This window comes from Anneissia japonica, unplaced genomic scaffold, assembly GCF_011630105.1.
Source record: "Anneissia japonica isolate Jap-2015-1 unplaced genomic scaffold, ASM1163010v1 scaffold287727_len1644234_cov201, whole genome shotgun sequence".
NCBI lineage: Eukaryota > Metazoa > Echinodermata > Crinoidea > Comatulida > Comatulidae > Anneissia > Anneissia japonica.
This window is the reverse complement of record NW_022713615.1, coordinates 859,663-875,849: the sequence shown is the minus strand read 5'-3', so window position 1 is coordinate 875,849 and position 16,187 is coordinate 859,663. Positions and strand designations below refer to the sequence as shown.

General features: G+C 29.7%; 1 protein-coding gene across 1 annotated transcript in view; it reads right to left on the bottom strand.

Moving 5' to 3' along the window:
* Positions 1 to 1,607: 1,607 nt before the first annotated feature.
* Positions 1,608 to 16,187, bottom strand: part of LOC117108597 (synapsin-like) — a 16,985-nt gene continuing 2,405 nt past the window's right edge. Inside the window, exons 2-7 of the mRNA XM_033250675.1 lie at positions 16,007 to 16,069; positions 15,233 to 15,375; positions 5,107 to 5,181; positions 4,119 to 4,221; positions 3,323 to 3,423; positions 1,608 to 2,278 (exon numbers count right to left, since the gene is read on the bottom strand). Of these exons, the coding sequence (XP_033106566.1) occupies positions 2,038 to 2,278; positions 3,323 to 3,423; positions 4,119 to 4,221; positions 5,107 to 5,181; positions 15,233 to 15,375; positions 16,007 to 16,069 (726 nt within the window). The 3' untranslated portion in view covers positions 1,608 to 2,037. The remainder of the gene's footprint in view (positions 2,279 to 3,322; positions 3,424 to 4,118; positions 4,222 to 5,106; positions 5,182 to 15,232; positions 15,376 to 16,006; positions 16,070 to 16,187) is intronic.

Here is a 16,187-nt window from a genome sequence, read left to right as displayed (position 1 = left end):
TGACCTCTAGAGACAAATTCTTAAAACAAATTTTCATAATTACATCTAAATTTACACATAAAAACTATATTCAAACTATAAATATTTTTTTACAAAATATATGCATCCTAAATAAACAACAGAATTAAACCAGAGTTTCAGTTGTCCGTAGATAAAAGTTTACTTTGTGGTTTATTTTTATGTCTAATGTATTTTTATGTAACAAATAAATACTTATGCTATTTTTGGTATGTCAATTTTAATCTGACAATTGTATTATTAAACCATTTCTAATTGTTTCCATATCTGCAAGAAATCTCACATCTATATAATTTATCCATAAATCTACATTACATCACACAGCCTAAATTAATTTGATGAAATAATTTGAAAACATTATGGTTAGTTAAGTACCAGTATAATTTATAAAGGCATTAATAATACAGTATGAAGCATACCGTCTCATTCCCCTAATAAACTTTGACCTCCCAGTACCATCTATCGTACAGTAATATAATTATCTTGTTGTACCAGATACTAAAATGTAATACTTTTACCAATACAATGATACATATGTACTGCACAATTACAATACTTTGAGAAATAAGAGTGTGCTTTGCTAATAAAAAATACCCACCTTGGCCTTGTGGCTTATTTTATAAAGTAACCGAATGTTAGTCAGAAGGTCTTAGGTTCGAATCCAGATTGAAACAATATGTTTCTTTATACTTCACTGATGGAGGTATTTGTCCATCTTAATTGAATATCATGTGATGTAGCGTATTACAACATTGTGCAATTCAAAAATGGCATTGATAATAAATTTAGAAGTAAGCAAACGCAAGTTAATTTGAACACAAAGTTTGGTATTTGGTGCAAGATGGCTTCAAACAAAAGGCTTCTTTGTTAACACTACGTGGATATGATACATGAAAACTTTTATATCATGTTCTGAGTTAGGCAAATAAACTATTAAATTAAATCACTCTAATACATACTTAACTACGGGAAAATTATGAAAATTACTTGCAAAACTTGGGGATATATTCCATTTTGGTAACAAAACTATCATAGTTTTCTGGTGGAGGGTCATATAATGTATTAAACTTATTGTGTATTGCAGTATCCTAAGGCATAATGGGACAGCTTACCAAAACCAAATGATCTAAATATTTCTTGAAATCCAACAGAATTCGCTTATTATGGGCGTGGCATATTCCTATTTATCTTCACAAAATGTTGTCCCCTGAATATTTTATTTTTATAAGACGACAAAATAGCATAATATGGGAAAGTTTTTGTACAAAAGGTAGCGGTTGGTATTATAGGATATAATAGTCTTTTTTTTAAATTTAGCATGATAACCTATTTTATAATAGGTATTTCAATCTTATTGGACTGGCTACACATACTTCGTCAATATTAAAGTTCTATCCCGGCAACCTGCATGATACTGTAGGTTAAATTATCTTATGATGATGACACATGAGAGATACTGACTTCAGACATTGACAGATAGGTCCTGAGATTTCCATATCATAAAGCTGTATTTCTTCTTTCATATCTATACGCCAAACTACATAAGAAGGCTAATTATCGTACATGCTAATGGATACAGGCTCTCATGAAGATGTTTTCATACAAACTTCACACCTCTCAAGGAGGCTAGATGAATCTGGCAAGTGCTAAAAAAAGATTGTGATCACTCTGCTGAGTGATTTGGATTTTCCTGCTGACATCTATTAAATTTTAGACTTGTCTTTTTTATGTTTTCTTAAAACCCCTAAGGACTTAAATTTATGGATAAGCTAACCATTTGATATCACAGACAGTCCGTAAGGCATGACATGTGCTCAAATGTGTTTCAATGTAGTTTATCTCAAATGTAAAGGACGACTCAATTGGGGTTTTTTTTTCAATGAATTGTTTCCATATTGCTTTTTTTTTCTTTTTTACAGGCTATCAGAACACTAACCATGGATTACTGATCCAACATCCATTTTCAGATTTCTAATAACACATACAGTCATATTTAAATTATTTAGTCAAATTTACAGATTATAAATCACCAAAGATCGTGGCAAACGTTTTCTTGAGATTGGTGAGAGTGTCCTCCTCATCATGAAGGTCCAGTGTCGGCAGGGGTGGTGGGTTTGATTGGGTTTTTGTTGGTGTACCAGACAGAGTAGGTTTCTGATTGGATGTCGGTGTCCCAACCTTTGACGTGTTAGGACTATTGCTCTGTGAAGTTCGTTGCAGATTTGGCAAACTTGATGCACTGGTTAAAACTGGTGCTGAACTGTTGGTTTGGAAGCAAAAATAGAATTTTCACTACTTGCTCATACAAAAATTAAGAACAGATGGATATTATAAAAAAAAAAAGTAGTATAGCGTAATGAAAATCATGTTCTGATGTCATTTAGGAATTCACAATGATAAATATAAACCACTTGCAAATAAACTAAACCAGCTTTAAAGAAGCGATTGACTCTCACTGACACATTCTGAACATCGTTATCTGAAAATGTATTTTTTATAAACATTGTGGTAGCACTTTAGCCTTAAGTGAAATTCAAACAACTATTGTATAATATTATATGATTAGCTGACTTAAATGTGTTCTTACAAAACTAATCACTATATCTTGTATGAATCATCATGCATTGGCTTAATGTGTTAGGAAAACAAACCACCAACCAACCAAGAAAGGCAACTGCTATATGATTGGCCAAAACTGATCATGTGTTTCCAGCCACATCCTCTATTAGATGACAGTGGCGTGAGTAGATACAATACTATTAAATTTAATTGGACACATTCTGACGTTTCAACAAATACTGCACCCTCATTGGTGGTATGGGAGCATGTGATGTTAAATATCAAATTGATTGATTGACGAATGTTTATTCAATTCAACTAATTCCTGATTAATTTTTGACAGGTAACTTTCATATTATTGTCATTGTTATTGTTGTTGTTTATTATTTATTATTATTATAATACAAAGTATTTACATATAAAAATCTATTAACCATAATAAAATAATTGCTATAAAAGAAATACTGCCAACTTAAAATTGCTTACTTTTTATATTTCAACTAAAATTTGAGACAATTTCCTCACCAAATAAGAGGGACAAAAATGTATACATTCTTGTTTTATAGTAAGGGATAAATGACTTTAGATATTTATATATTTGATCTAATTTTGAAGCATATGACAGCTGCACAATGAAGTTGCATTTGCAACAAAGGACTGTATTTCCCTAGTTGGATTTTGACTGATTGATTTAGACAGGAAATATACAACTGACTTTGACATGAAATATTTTTTTATGACTTACTGCGTAACATTGGCATTCATCTTTTGCAAGACCAAGTCAGCTATGTGCTTTCTGTCTTCCTCTTGGTTCTCACCAATAAGTTGCATTGATGAATCGTTGACCTTTGAAACCACAGCAAGGAAAAGGGGAAGACAACATCATAATCAAGTCAGTCCATGGTAATACAAATTAGCTAGCAAGAAATGAACATCCTGCGTTATACGTGCTATTAAGTAGTATTCATTAAGAAAACTGGGATAAGGCTACCCTGGGTGATATCCAGGGTTGATACTTTGCTTGTAGTTTGACAAACAAGTTTTGGGCGTAAACTCCGCAGAAAGATTTTACTGTACTGCAAATGTATGAAAATCGTGCAGCTCACATTAAATTCCTTATTACAATTATTATTATAAAATTATTATTATATTATAATTATTATTAAATAATTATAATAATTATTATCTAATACTATTTAATGATTATTATATTATTATTTTTGAACTAAATCTGAGTTATTAATATTTTTCTGTCACTGTCCTTGTCTTTCACTATCATTATCGAATGTCTATTAAGTGTAAGAATTTTTTTTTAAATTATTTACTATTATCCCAGAACAAATTTACATGTATAATTTAGGTGATATGAAATTATTTGAGCATTTAAAATTGATTTTTATTCCTTTTTAAAGCAGGTTATAATGATTATATCTCTACCCCTAATGTGCACAAATTACAAACTTAAATGTGGTAGCAGTATGAAATTTAACTCTCTTGATGGGAGGTACTTAATAATAAATTTGAACCAAAATTGTACCTACCTCTATTATGTAGTTCTTGCCATCTTTCCCGTGAATAGCCTCAACGGAAACAATATCTAATCCACCAAAAAGTTCGCTAGTTTCATCCACCCATAGCTTGAACCTGTAGACAATTATTTAAATAAAGTAAGTCTTTATTATAATAGTAAATTAATAGCCCATTACATTGATAGTAATACTAATACATTTGAAATGTACTTAATCAATTGTATAGTAAGAAACTCAAAACAAAATTTCTGTTTGATGGAAACAGTTGCCACCTATATTACAGTAGTTCAATAGAATTCGATATAACAAATATTTTTAAAAAAAGAGAGAATAAATGTACCCTGCTTCATTTTGGTGGTTAAGTCATTCCATTTTTCCACACTTAATACCTTCCATTAATCTGCTAAAATTTGTAATGCCTAATGTGATATCATTATTTTTCGCTGTAATCTTTTATTTCAATTTTATTGTATTTTTAATGTTTTTATCTTTTTTAACTATTGACAGATTTCACTGATGATTTTGTACATATATATTTTTAAATATAAATTTTATTGTTAGGCCTATTTTACTTGAATATTTTATGCTAATCTAATTTATGTTCTTATTGTCATCGGAGAGCCACTAGACAGTGATTCATTTCACTTTTTGGCAATCCTGTCCGGCCAACTGAGTGTTATTTTTTGCTCTCTATTATCTTATGTTTGTCAATTTTAATGTTTTTTGGACAAAATAAATTAAATGAAATAAAAAAAAATCATCCAAACGTATTTATAGGATAAAAATTACATGTCAGAACATCGAAAAGGAAAGTTAAAGAAATTACTATCATCTCTTTTTCAGAATGATTTTTGACCACATGTCACAAAAATAAGGATTTGACAGACAGTTTTCATGTTTTGACAGCAATCTGCGTTCCCATGTCGACACCCTGCTGATGTATGGGAGGCCTAGTGGAATACTCCCTAAGGTACCTGCAGTGGACTCTGTTTTGACTTACTGTTCAGTCATTGCAATCTGCTCCACAGCTGATGATCCCGTGTTTGCCTTCCAGTTTCCAGATATGGATGTTCTCCTAGAATATTGAAAAAATAAAATCACCATCACATTATTTTTAATCACTTTTAAGATTTTTTTCCATTGGGGAATAAAACATATAATAAAATGAATATTCCTTTTTTAGAAAAACGTATTGTCTCATGACTCAAGACCATCTGATAGTGATCTGTCTCTTATACACATCTAGATGTGTATAACACATACATACATACATACGTACCTACACACACACACACACACCCACATACATACATATATGTATATATATAAACAAACAATAACAAACATAGAAAATAACTGTAACAATTGCTGTATTTCATCACAGAATGGATTACCAAGCAATGTCTTCTATAGGCTTATTATTGCCAACATAGAGAAAACAGATAAAGCAATGTATAATGAGAGAACACAAAACAAGGCACACTAAAACGGGCAGTTACTTCTTCATAGCATGAAACCCTTCTGATAAACCAAATTAATAATAATAATAATAATAATAATAATAACATATTTATATAGCGCCTATCAGATCACAGATCCCTCTAGGCGCTTTACAGTTCTTAATTTAATTTAATTTATGGTAAAAAACTATCCTCAGAGTCAAGGTTTCGGGGCCAGGAATTTCAAGATTGACCTTAACTATGTTCACTTAACTACAATATCCCTTCTCCTTGCATCAACTACTGTATCATTGAAATGATGATGTAATTCACCATTTCCATATAATATTAGAGCGATATGGGCACCAATTCTGTATGTTTAAAAAGCTAACAACATTTGCTCAAATTGTGTAGGTGGGGCATCACTTCTTAGTGAGAGGACGCTAGGTCCGAAAATAACATAATATGAGGTGATTTTTTTTTTTTTTTAGGACATTTTAACGGGGGAGGTGACTGGGCGAGTGAGCTTTTTTTTTGGCGGAAGGGGGTGTCGCACCCCTGGACACGCGAATATTTCATAAATATATTCAGTCCCAACTAAAAGCTATCTCTGCTATCTCAACATATTGTTGGTTATTTTGACATCATACTTGCTTGCTATCATTGTATTAGTTTCATTACCAAGGCTCTTGTAACAATTGCACCAATTCTGAAGTTCAACATATAAATAAAATAAGTCTGTTTGGATCATATTCAATTATGGGGGGAAACTTTAGAATGTTCAACATCTGGGTTCAACATGGATACCAATGTGGTAATAGATAGCTAGAAAAAAATAATTAATGAAAACTGCTGAGCAAATAAAAGAACTAATTTACATGAGGGATAACTTTTCAGATACTTTGAACATATCTCAGTGCAATACATCTTGAATACCTGTTTACAGTACCTGTTAGTTTAATTTGTTGCAAATTTATATTTATATTTCTTGTATTTTGGTGTATTGTGTTTCGCTGACTTTCCTTTGGTGTTTGTGCTTGTTTTTTTAAATATTTCATATTCTTTGCATTGAATTGTCAATTTTAGGTTTTTGTACTTCTGTTTTTTGAATATTTTATATACTGTGCACTGAATTATGAATAAAGAAAACTAAACTAGGGCACTTTGGCCCTATGTGCCTTAAATAGAAAAAAAGAAAAACAGTAAATCTAGATTTGCTAGAGTAATATTAATAAATTCATGTTTAAATATTAAATAATGTTGCCAAAATTGCTAACAATTCTATTTAATTACAAATCAAAGATTTATCTATTATCAACAAAGAAATATATATTTCGAAGTCAGTGTTAGTCCAACTATATTTTCTAAGCTTAATCTAATAAACTTACTTTAATTACATTTCATTTTTTTTATTGATGCTATTGATTCCAAACCAAAATTGATTACTTGACTCCCTAAATTAAAGCATTTTCCACAGTGCTAATCTATTGTACGCTATAGACAGCCATTTAATAAGAAATATTAATGTTCGCTTTAACCATAAATGGCGATAGTCTATGCAAGAAAATTCAAAGTGACAACTATTATTTTTTGCCGATCTGAATAGGCTGTGCCTGTCTACAACGTTAATTAGGATCATCATTGCTGAAACCTCAAATCGACTTGAAAAAGGAAATTCTCTAACAACGCATGTCCATCAAAAACACACTTTTTAAAGGTCTGGTTGATTTTTTTTTTTAAAGAAACACTGTCAGATGATTCAGCAAATCGAGAGGGGAAAATGTAATAATAGAAATATTGCTTAAGGGGTTTTAGGTGTAATTTAAAATATTAATCATTTAGATATATAAATACTTAAACTGTATCACTCACCACAAAATTAGTAGGTTCTATTCTTATAGTACAAAAATACCAACGATAATATGCCTATATTACAATCAAATAGATAAATAATAATAAAACGTGCTAGAAGATAATATAATGTTTTTACTATGATACATTTATATAATTCATTATTTTTAATTATTGTTTGGGAACATTATAAGACAAACACCTACCGAGTGTATATATCACTTAAATAATGTTAAATTTAGGTAATATCTAATTAATTCTGAATAAGCATACGAATGGAAAAATCACTAATAAAAACGCAAAGGGTAGACCTATAGATCATAATTTTTGTCGAAATTCCGACCCTGAGATGCCATTTTCCGGTGGTTTTGTGTTCTGTGACACCTGCAAATCACAAAAGTACTAACCATGGGTGAAAATAATACTTAAAGATATAAATAATGTTCATTCGGTTAATATTCCATTACACCCAAGTGTCCGATTCTTGGATTGTTTAAATCATCTAAGTGTTATGAAAATTATGTTAAACAATATTAATTCAAACATACTCAGTATTTTCATGATCCTTGGGTACCAGACCATCACTCAAAAAATGACAGGCGAAAAATAGCCCAATTTAAGTTTAAATGGGACGATACTCAAGTATTCATGCATTTTTTGAAATGATTTTTTTACCCCGTATTTTCCGATTGTTTTTTGTTTTTTTTCTCTCTTTTCAGATTGTTTGTGTACTGTGGCACCAAAAGCATACTTCGTAGGGTAAAAGGAATGCCACCTAAGACCTAGTTCAAAGCATAATGTTCACAGTTTTTTTGGGGAGGATTTTTTTTTACCACCTAAGACCTAGTTCAAAGCTTAAATAATGTTCACAGTTTTTTGGCGAGGATTTTTTGACCTCGCCAAAATAAAACTGTTGTCCATTTTGTGGCACTTACACAACACCTACCAAGTGTGAAAATACCAATTAAATCCTGGTATTCAGCTTAACATTGTTAATCTAGATAATATCTACTTAATTCGGTAAATCATTCTGGCCTAATTCACAACATATATAATATTTAAAATATCATATTAAACAAAGTTAATTAAAACATGGTCAGTATTTTCTTGGTCTTGTGTACCATAGAGTTAAGAATCAGCAGAATAGAAAAATTTGAAAAGTAGTCAAACTTAAAACATATTGTATATCCCAATGTTTTTTTGTGGAAAGGGACAATCTTTACAATTAGGTAGGCCTATGGTTGAACAAGGTTAATTCAAACATATATATTACTTGACTTGACTATATTTATTTAATGATAAATGATAAGTATTTTCATGATCATTATGATGATTATAATAATAATAATATTATTAAGAGGAAGAATATTAGTAGTAATATAAAATAACAATAAAAATAATAAAATATAATAATGGAAATAATACTGTAAAAATATAATATTAATAATATATTAATAATAATATCAATAATAATAGTGTTCCCATTATCAGTAGTATTTGTATAATTATCTTTTGAATACTGAATTGCTAATATATATATATATATATATATATATATTTTTTTTGTGTGTTGCTATAGTATATGATCATAAACAATGTGTTTTTTTTTTTTTATCTCAATATAGTAAATCATTGATTAATGTGCTTCTATATTACATGATATGTGAAGGACTTCAGGAAAAACCTACTGTATATATTTCCCCATCTTACATATATACACACACCCTCAACATTTCCATCTATTGAGGGGAATTCCCGATATTACTCAATACACGGATGAATTGTGAACCATCGCCCGATGAGTAATAATAGAGGCCATGCATAACTTGGGGGAAAGAATGCCGAAGGAAAGAAAGGAAAAAACCGTGACAGCGAACACGCATTTGACCTATATTTGTGACATACACAAGAGGTTGTTCCTTACAATTATGTTTATTTAGTTAAAATAATCCAAGCGTGACAAAAACCACAAGACAATCAACAAGTCTAGTGTTGTATCACTGATTGTCACCTTTTTAATTGAAGTCTGAAATTACAAATGTTGGCGCCTGCTTCAGAGCCAGAATTGTAGGCCTACGTGCTTTTGAATATTCATAATGGATCATATAATATATTGCTCTTATTTTAATTCCAATAAGTAGTTAAAGGCAGGAGAATATTGTCAGCATGAGCTATTATGTGTGCTCTGATATTTCATAAGCAACAATTTCAGTTACTATATAAAACTTTGTCCACACTATAAAATTTTCTTTGATAAAAACCTGTTATATGCCCATATATAGTCATGATGTGCCTATATATGGTCATGATGTGATGTCATCATAACCATATTTTATGTTTTTGTCAAATAAAATTTGATATTCTGGATCGTTCTTTAAAAAGTGCAAACACAAATTATTGAAATTAGATCAAACATTGACACTATACATGCATAATATGTATCATCAATACATTAAATACATACATTAAATCCAAAATTTACAAAATTATCACATTTTCATTATCACCTTCATTATTGTAATTACCATCTTGACATTCATAATCATCATCATTTTCACTATCAATATTACCATCATGGTCATCTTCATCATTATTTACTGTATATCACCATCATAATTATCAACATCATTATCACTATTATCTTTTTCATTATTATCATCAAATAATTTCCAACAATGTAAAATGTGTCTGGTACTCTGGGATTAAACATTTCCCTGTATAAATTGTCAATGTTATTTTATAATGAGATTAATTACTTTTTAAAACACTTGCTTCTGAGAACCACAAAATATAAATCAACTACACATTCTACATTTGTTTTTACTATCTCTATGGGTTATTAACTATAAATATGCACCAATATTTTTATTATTTTCAATTTAATAATTTTTTTTATTGTGAATTTGTTTTTTTTACGTCTGCTGTTTTGTATATTACTATTATTATTATTACGATATATTATTTTATACTTTCTATATGAATGACTTATAGATAAATATATATGTATGTTTTAGTAATATATTTTCCCAAATAACATAATGAATTTTAAAACATTGTTTTCCATATCGATGTTAATTTCAAATCCTTCACATTTGTTTTTTAACTACTTAATTGTCAAGAGAACCTGTTGAAATTTCATCAACCATTTTTTTGTCCAACTCCACCCCTTTCAGCTTCCTCTTACACATCAAACATCCTACCCAATGAAGGCCAAGTTGCTACAAATTGGCCAAGAATTCAACCAGAGGTAAAAATTAGGGGTAAAGAGCGTACCCGTTGAAGCTAACCACTTAGCAGGTTGGCGACAGTAGGCCTCACAAGGAAGCTCCATGTGATACGAGATGACCAGTGTCGCTGGATTTAGGGAGTCATACAATACTTTCGAAAGGAAACAAGCCTACTGCACGTCTCGTGGACAGACAGGAGACGGCTGAGTGAGTGCGCTCTCAGGGTCACAGAAACCTCTCGCTACATATCTCACTCAAAACAACAGGAAAGTAACATACGATAGGAATTAATTTTTCCACAACTGAAACAAAACGTGATAAAATTGAATTATCGAGAGCATCGTTTTGCTTGACAGGTGCATATAAACACCCTTTACTTAATATTGAAAATCCACAAGGAACATTTTTCATGCCAATGTTTTTAAAATCATCTCAAATTTTTGCTTGTAACCAGGTCTTAAACATACTGTATCTATTATTTTTGAAAGTACATGGGAACTTAGGAGGTCCCTAGATTATTTCTACAGGGGCAGCAAAAATGGGACCTGGTGATTTTTGACGTATATTCATTGTTGTCAAGGCAATATGATTATTATGTATTTAACTTTGAAAAAAGAAAATTAATCCAAGGCGGAGTTATACCACATAATTTCTTTGGAATTACATGCAATAAACATATTTTTATGCTTTACCTGTCTTTCTAAAAAAGGTAATATCACCCAAAAAAATTGAGAAATAGCTAAAAAAAAAAATTAAATGAACAACTTTAATAAATTAATGAAATGCACTAACCAAATGATATAGCTAATAATAAAAACAGGCCAGTTATAATTAAAGCTAACAACCTTTTAAATTAAATATGACACAAATGTCTTTAAGAATTTCTAGGTTTTTAATTTGAAAAGGAAGACATGTGCTACAAAATTTCAAATTTATGCCATTAATATAAATTTTATATCATGAAGAATAAAATATTACCTATTTCAATTAATGAAAAAGCTGATTTTTGTAATTTAATTATTATATAAGTTACTGCAAATTAACCAAAACTATCAATTTAATCTGTGCAATGCTATTCAGCAGACTACAGTAAAACCAAGCTTTACTAATTTTAGTTTAAATCAATTTTTTTTTTTAGTGAAAATGTATGAAATTTACGGAAAATTAACCAAATTCATAAAAAAAAAAACAAACCCATATTTGCAATTGATTTTACATTAGAAAGTCCAACAAACCCAAATCCAGGCACTCAAGTAACCTTTGACACCTCGATCACACTTCCCCAGCTGAGTCATCATACAAGTTTAACCTTTTTTGGTTTGTTTCATTTCATTTGTATGTGTTATGTTATGCTATTTAACGTTATGTTATTATAATATGTTAACAAGCACTTATATAGCGACTTTCTTTTCAGCTACGATGTGCTTCACCGGTTCGTCTTGAAAACATGTTTGGGGCAGAACCAGAAATAAACCAGCACAATAAAATGAAAATAAATTTCAGAAATTTAATATTTACACCCTCTCCTGATGAAGTCCACTCTGTGGGCGAAAGCTGGAGCCAATAAAGTTTATAGTTTGTCTTAAGAGTGCTTAGATTTGTAATTTATAATATTTTTATTGTGATTATATAATCTTGAAAAGCATTATGAAATATGTTTATATAGGTTTAGATATTATATATACTTTTGTAAAACTTTAATTTAAAATAAGGCCATTTCAAACAAGGCTTTTTAAAGTTGATATTTGTTATTCTTACTTTTAAAGTTTGCCTTGTTGCTAACAATAAGGTATTTATTTAAATGGCAAACATTCAGCACAAATAGTTATTTAATAGATTAAATTATTATATTAAGAAATTAATACAATTGTTTTTCAATATATTGTATTAGAATTATGTATTCCTGATATCATAATTAGAGAACTTTCTTTTCTATCACCGGTTCATCGCATAATATGGTGTTGCCGGAAGATAATACGTAGTGAATTTGAAAGACTGTCCAGATTATCGGCTTTCCTACATAGTGAATGGGTTTCATCTTCGCTAGATCAGCTGCATTCACAATAAAAACTATAAAAAAAATCAAAACCATTGGATGCTACCGAATATAAATGTGTACTGTATAATGTTAATTGTTTTTATAGCCTAAATTTATATATTAAATGTTGAATAAAATATATTAGTGGGTGATGAATAATTTATATTTTATCAAATGTTATTCTCATTTAATGAACTGTCCAAACTACGTATAAACATAATTATATCTATATCTTGTATTTTATAACTTACATTTATATATTAATTGTTGTTGAATAAAGAATTGATATATTTAATTGTAATTAATTATTTATATTATCAAATGTTAACTTTCCAAACTATAATATACAGAATTATTCTGCATCTTATCGGTGTTAAATTTGCTGTTTGTAAAACAAATTTTCAAGATTTAAATCCTGGATCCTGTATTTGTTAATGAAGCATCCCTGCAGATACTTACTTGATTGATTTTGGATCTCTTGGGAGACCAGTACAAATGTATTAAAAGAGATTTTTGAAACTTGAAAAAGATTTAATTCGATTTGAAGCTGCTGCAATATTCATAAGAAATAATCATTAATTAGTATCGATCACGGAAGTGAGTTTAATAATATTATTTTAATAAGCGATCATCAGCGACAAGAAACACTGGATTTCAAATAAATATGATTGACATTAATTACCAAATAATTCAAAAAATTTTATTATTATGAATGCATCTATTATGATAATCATATTCTATAGGGCATAATTAACACACAAATGTCATAATATTTAGCTGCCAGTCAACAATACAAAGTAAACAGAAGGAATATTAGGACCACAAAGATTGATCAAAATCCGGTAAAAAATTTATCATACAAATAATATTATTATATAATATTATTTTAATAAGCGATCATCGGCGACAAGAAACACTGGGTTTCAAATAAATATGATTGACATTAATTACCAAATAATTCAAAAAATGTTATTATTATGAATGCATCTATTATGATAATCATATTCTATAGGGCATAATTAACACACAAATGTCATAATATTTAGCTGCCAGGCAACAATACAAAGTAAACAGAAGGAATATTAGGACCACAAAGATTGATCAAAATCCGGTAAAAAATTTATCGTCCAAAATAGGTAGCCTGGGGTGATTGTTGTGATGATGTACGTGAGTTGGACAGTGTAAAAGCAAAGAATGCCATCTCTTAAGGCAGGCTGGTGAAGAAAAAATTGTTGTCAAGCTGTGTAGAAAATTTACCTGTCCTTTTTACTTCGACTGGAGAATAAAGCAATTGTTTTAATTCTTGTGTGTTGTGTCTCCGTTTTGTCTGAATTCCATCAAATTGAGTATTTTTCATTGAGTAAAGTTAGACGATGTTTCCGAGAATCGGAAGTTGTTTTGAAGGAATGTGAAAGAGTTCATGATGATGATTACAAAGATTTCTATTATTTATAGCTAGTCAGACATTCTATAAAATGTCCTTAAAGCAGTTTATATTACAAATTTGTCTACCCTCTAGCGTACTGTTTGTACACTTGTGAAAATGCTTATAATGTTGAATGACCCAAAAAACAAATCATTAAATAACAATTATTTGATTTAAATAGAAGTCATCACCAACATCATCACAATCTTCATCATTATCATCATCACCATCTCCATCCTATCAACATTATCATTAAAAATATATAATACATTTAGATAAAAATTTAGACAAAAAATATAATGAAGAAACAATTTAACAGTACAGTACAGTATATATGTATAGAATAGAACATATTATTTAAATGCTTTTATTAAGTATATAGATTATGGTAAAACATTTCTCACTGTGTTGAACATTTTTATAGCTTTAAATAGCAATAAGTCGCTCCTTCAATGAGATATCCCATAATAATATCTCTTTAAAAAGAAAGCTTTAAGTCCATAATTAAACAAAGTTTTATTTAATTCTACTGAAGAAAGCATCACTTGAAACTATAAAAGTTATGGAGTGGGTGGCATCAGGTTGTGCATGAAGTTGCTAATTGTTATTAGAAAATGTTCATTATTGGCGTTAACAAATCTTGATCACTTTCAACCTTGATCTTCCCACTGCCTGGGTAAATTAGACCTTTCACAGAATGCGCCAGTTTTTCCTGTGAAAATTGTCCTCTTTCCAAGGACAGTAAAACTGATTAAATATTGACAAATGTAAGCTGCTTCTTCTTTTTTTTTTTTTTGTAAGTGATAAACAAATTTATCAATAGCTTCTAATGATAGATACTACAATTTCCCCCAAATTAAATAATTTTGTTAATTGCATGATGGCCCATTGTTCCTATATATAATGCCTGGAAAATGTGGAAAAAGAACACATCAAATTTAATAATACTAGGGATTTCAGGGGTCAAAGCCCTTTTCTCTCAGATCCTTAGGCATAATACCTCCTTATTTTTTATTCAGCAACCCCAGCCAAATTTTACATCCGCTCCAGACAATCCAATAAGTGCATAAATGTTATCAAATAAATGTGTACAATTCAATTGACAGAAAACTGACCAATAAAATTACAACAATCATGTGACTTACATGAACGCCTTGTAATTTGAACCTATCTTCTGAACACGGATGTCATACTTAGAATCAATGAACGACTCGGTAGTAGCGTAGCAGTTTGTAATAGCAACAACACTGGCGATGTCTTGAAAATCACTATGGCCTTCGACTTTAACCTGTTCGTAAACAAATAAATATTTATAAATTTCTACATTGAATCAAACAATAAATAATAAAATAAAAGATCAATAATAATTATGATCAAAAATAAACTCTTACAGTCTAGATATCAAATAATAAAAACATAAAAACAATAAAAATCAAGCAGTTAAACAAAGCAGAAAAAAAAGAGAAGCGGGGAAGAAAAAAAAGAGGATCATCCGATATGCGACGCAATGTAACTAAGCGGAGGGGTTATAACATATAACATGCGATTTAAACGAGCGCAAAAATCAAATAACAATAAATCCGTGTTTCTATTAAATTCAAGTCATTCTATAATCAGTGAGACTTATTTTATAAGAATGATTGCATGTGTGCAAATCCCACAATGAAAATGGACAACAGTTGGATGAATTAAAATGTTTGCTTCAACAGAATGCTTTTATTATACAAGTATCAATCAGTCAATCGAAATAACTTCTATAGCAGCAAAATCCATCACATGAAGTATTGTTTCCAAAGAATAACAATAATATTTATCCTTTTTAAAATTAGTTCAAAACATGCTTGAATTAGGTTTCCTATGCTTTATCACCACAACTTTGTTTGTGTGTAGATAGTATCACAATACATTATTCACCTTACCTTGCCCATGCCATTATGAGCATGCCCAATCTTGACAACCACAGGAAACTTTGGTGAAGAAAGCTGAAATGAAAACAAAAAAATCTTAAATACAAAGAATGTAGCCAGCCACACTTATTGTAAATTAATTAAAATCTTTACACACAATAATCTTAGAATTATAGCACATTTCACAATTCAA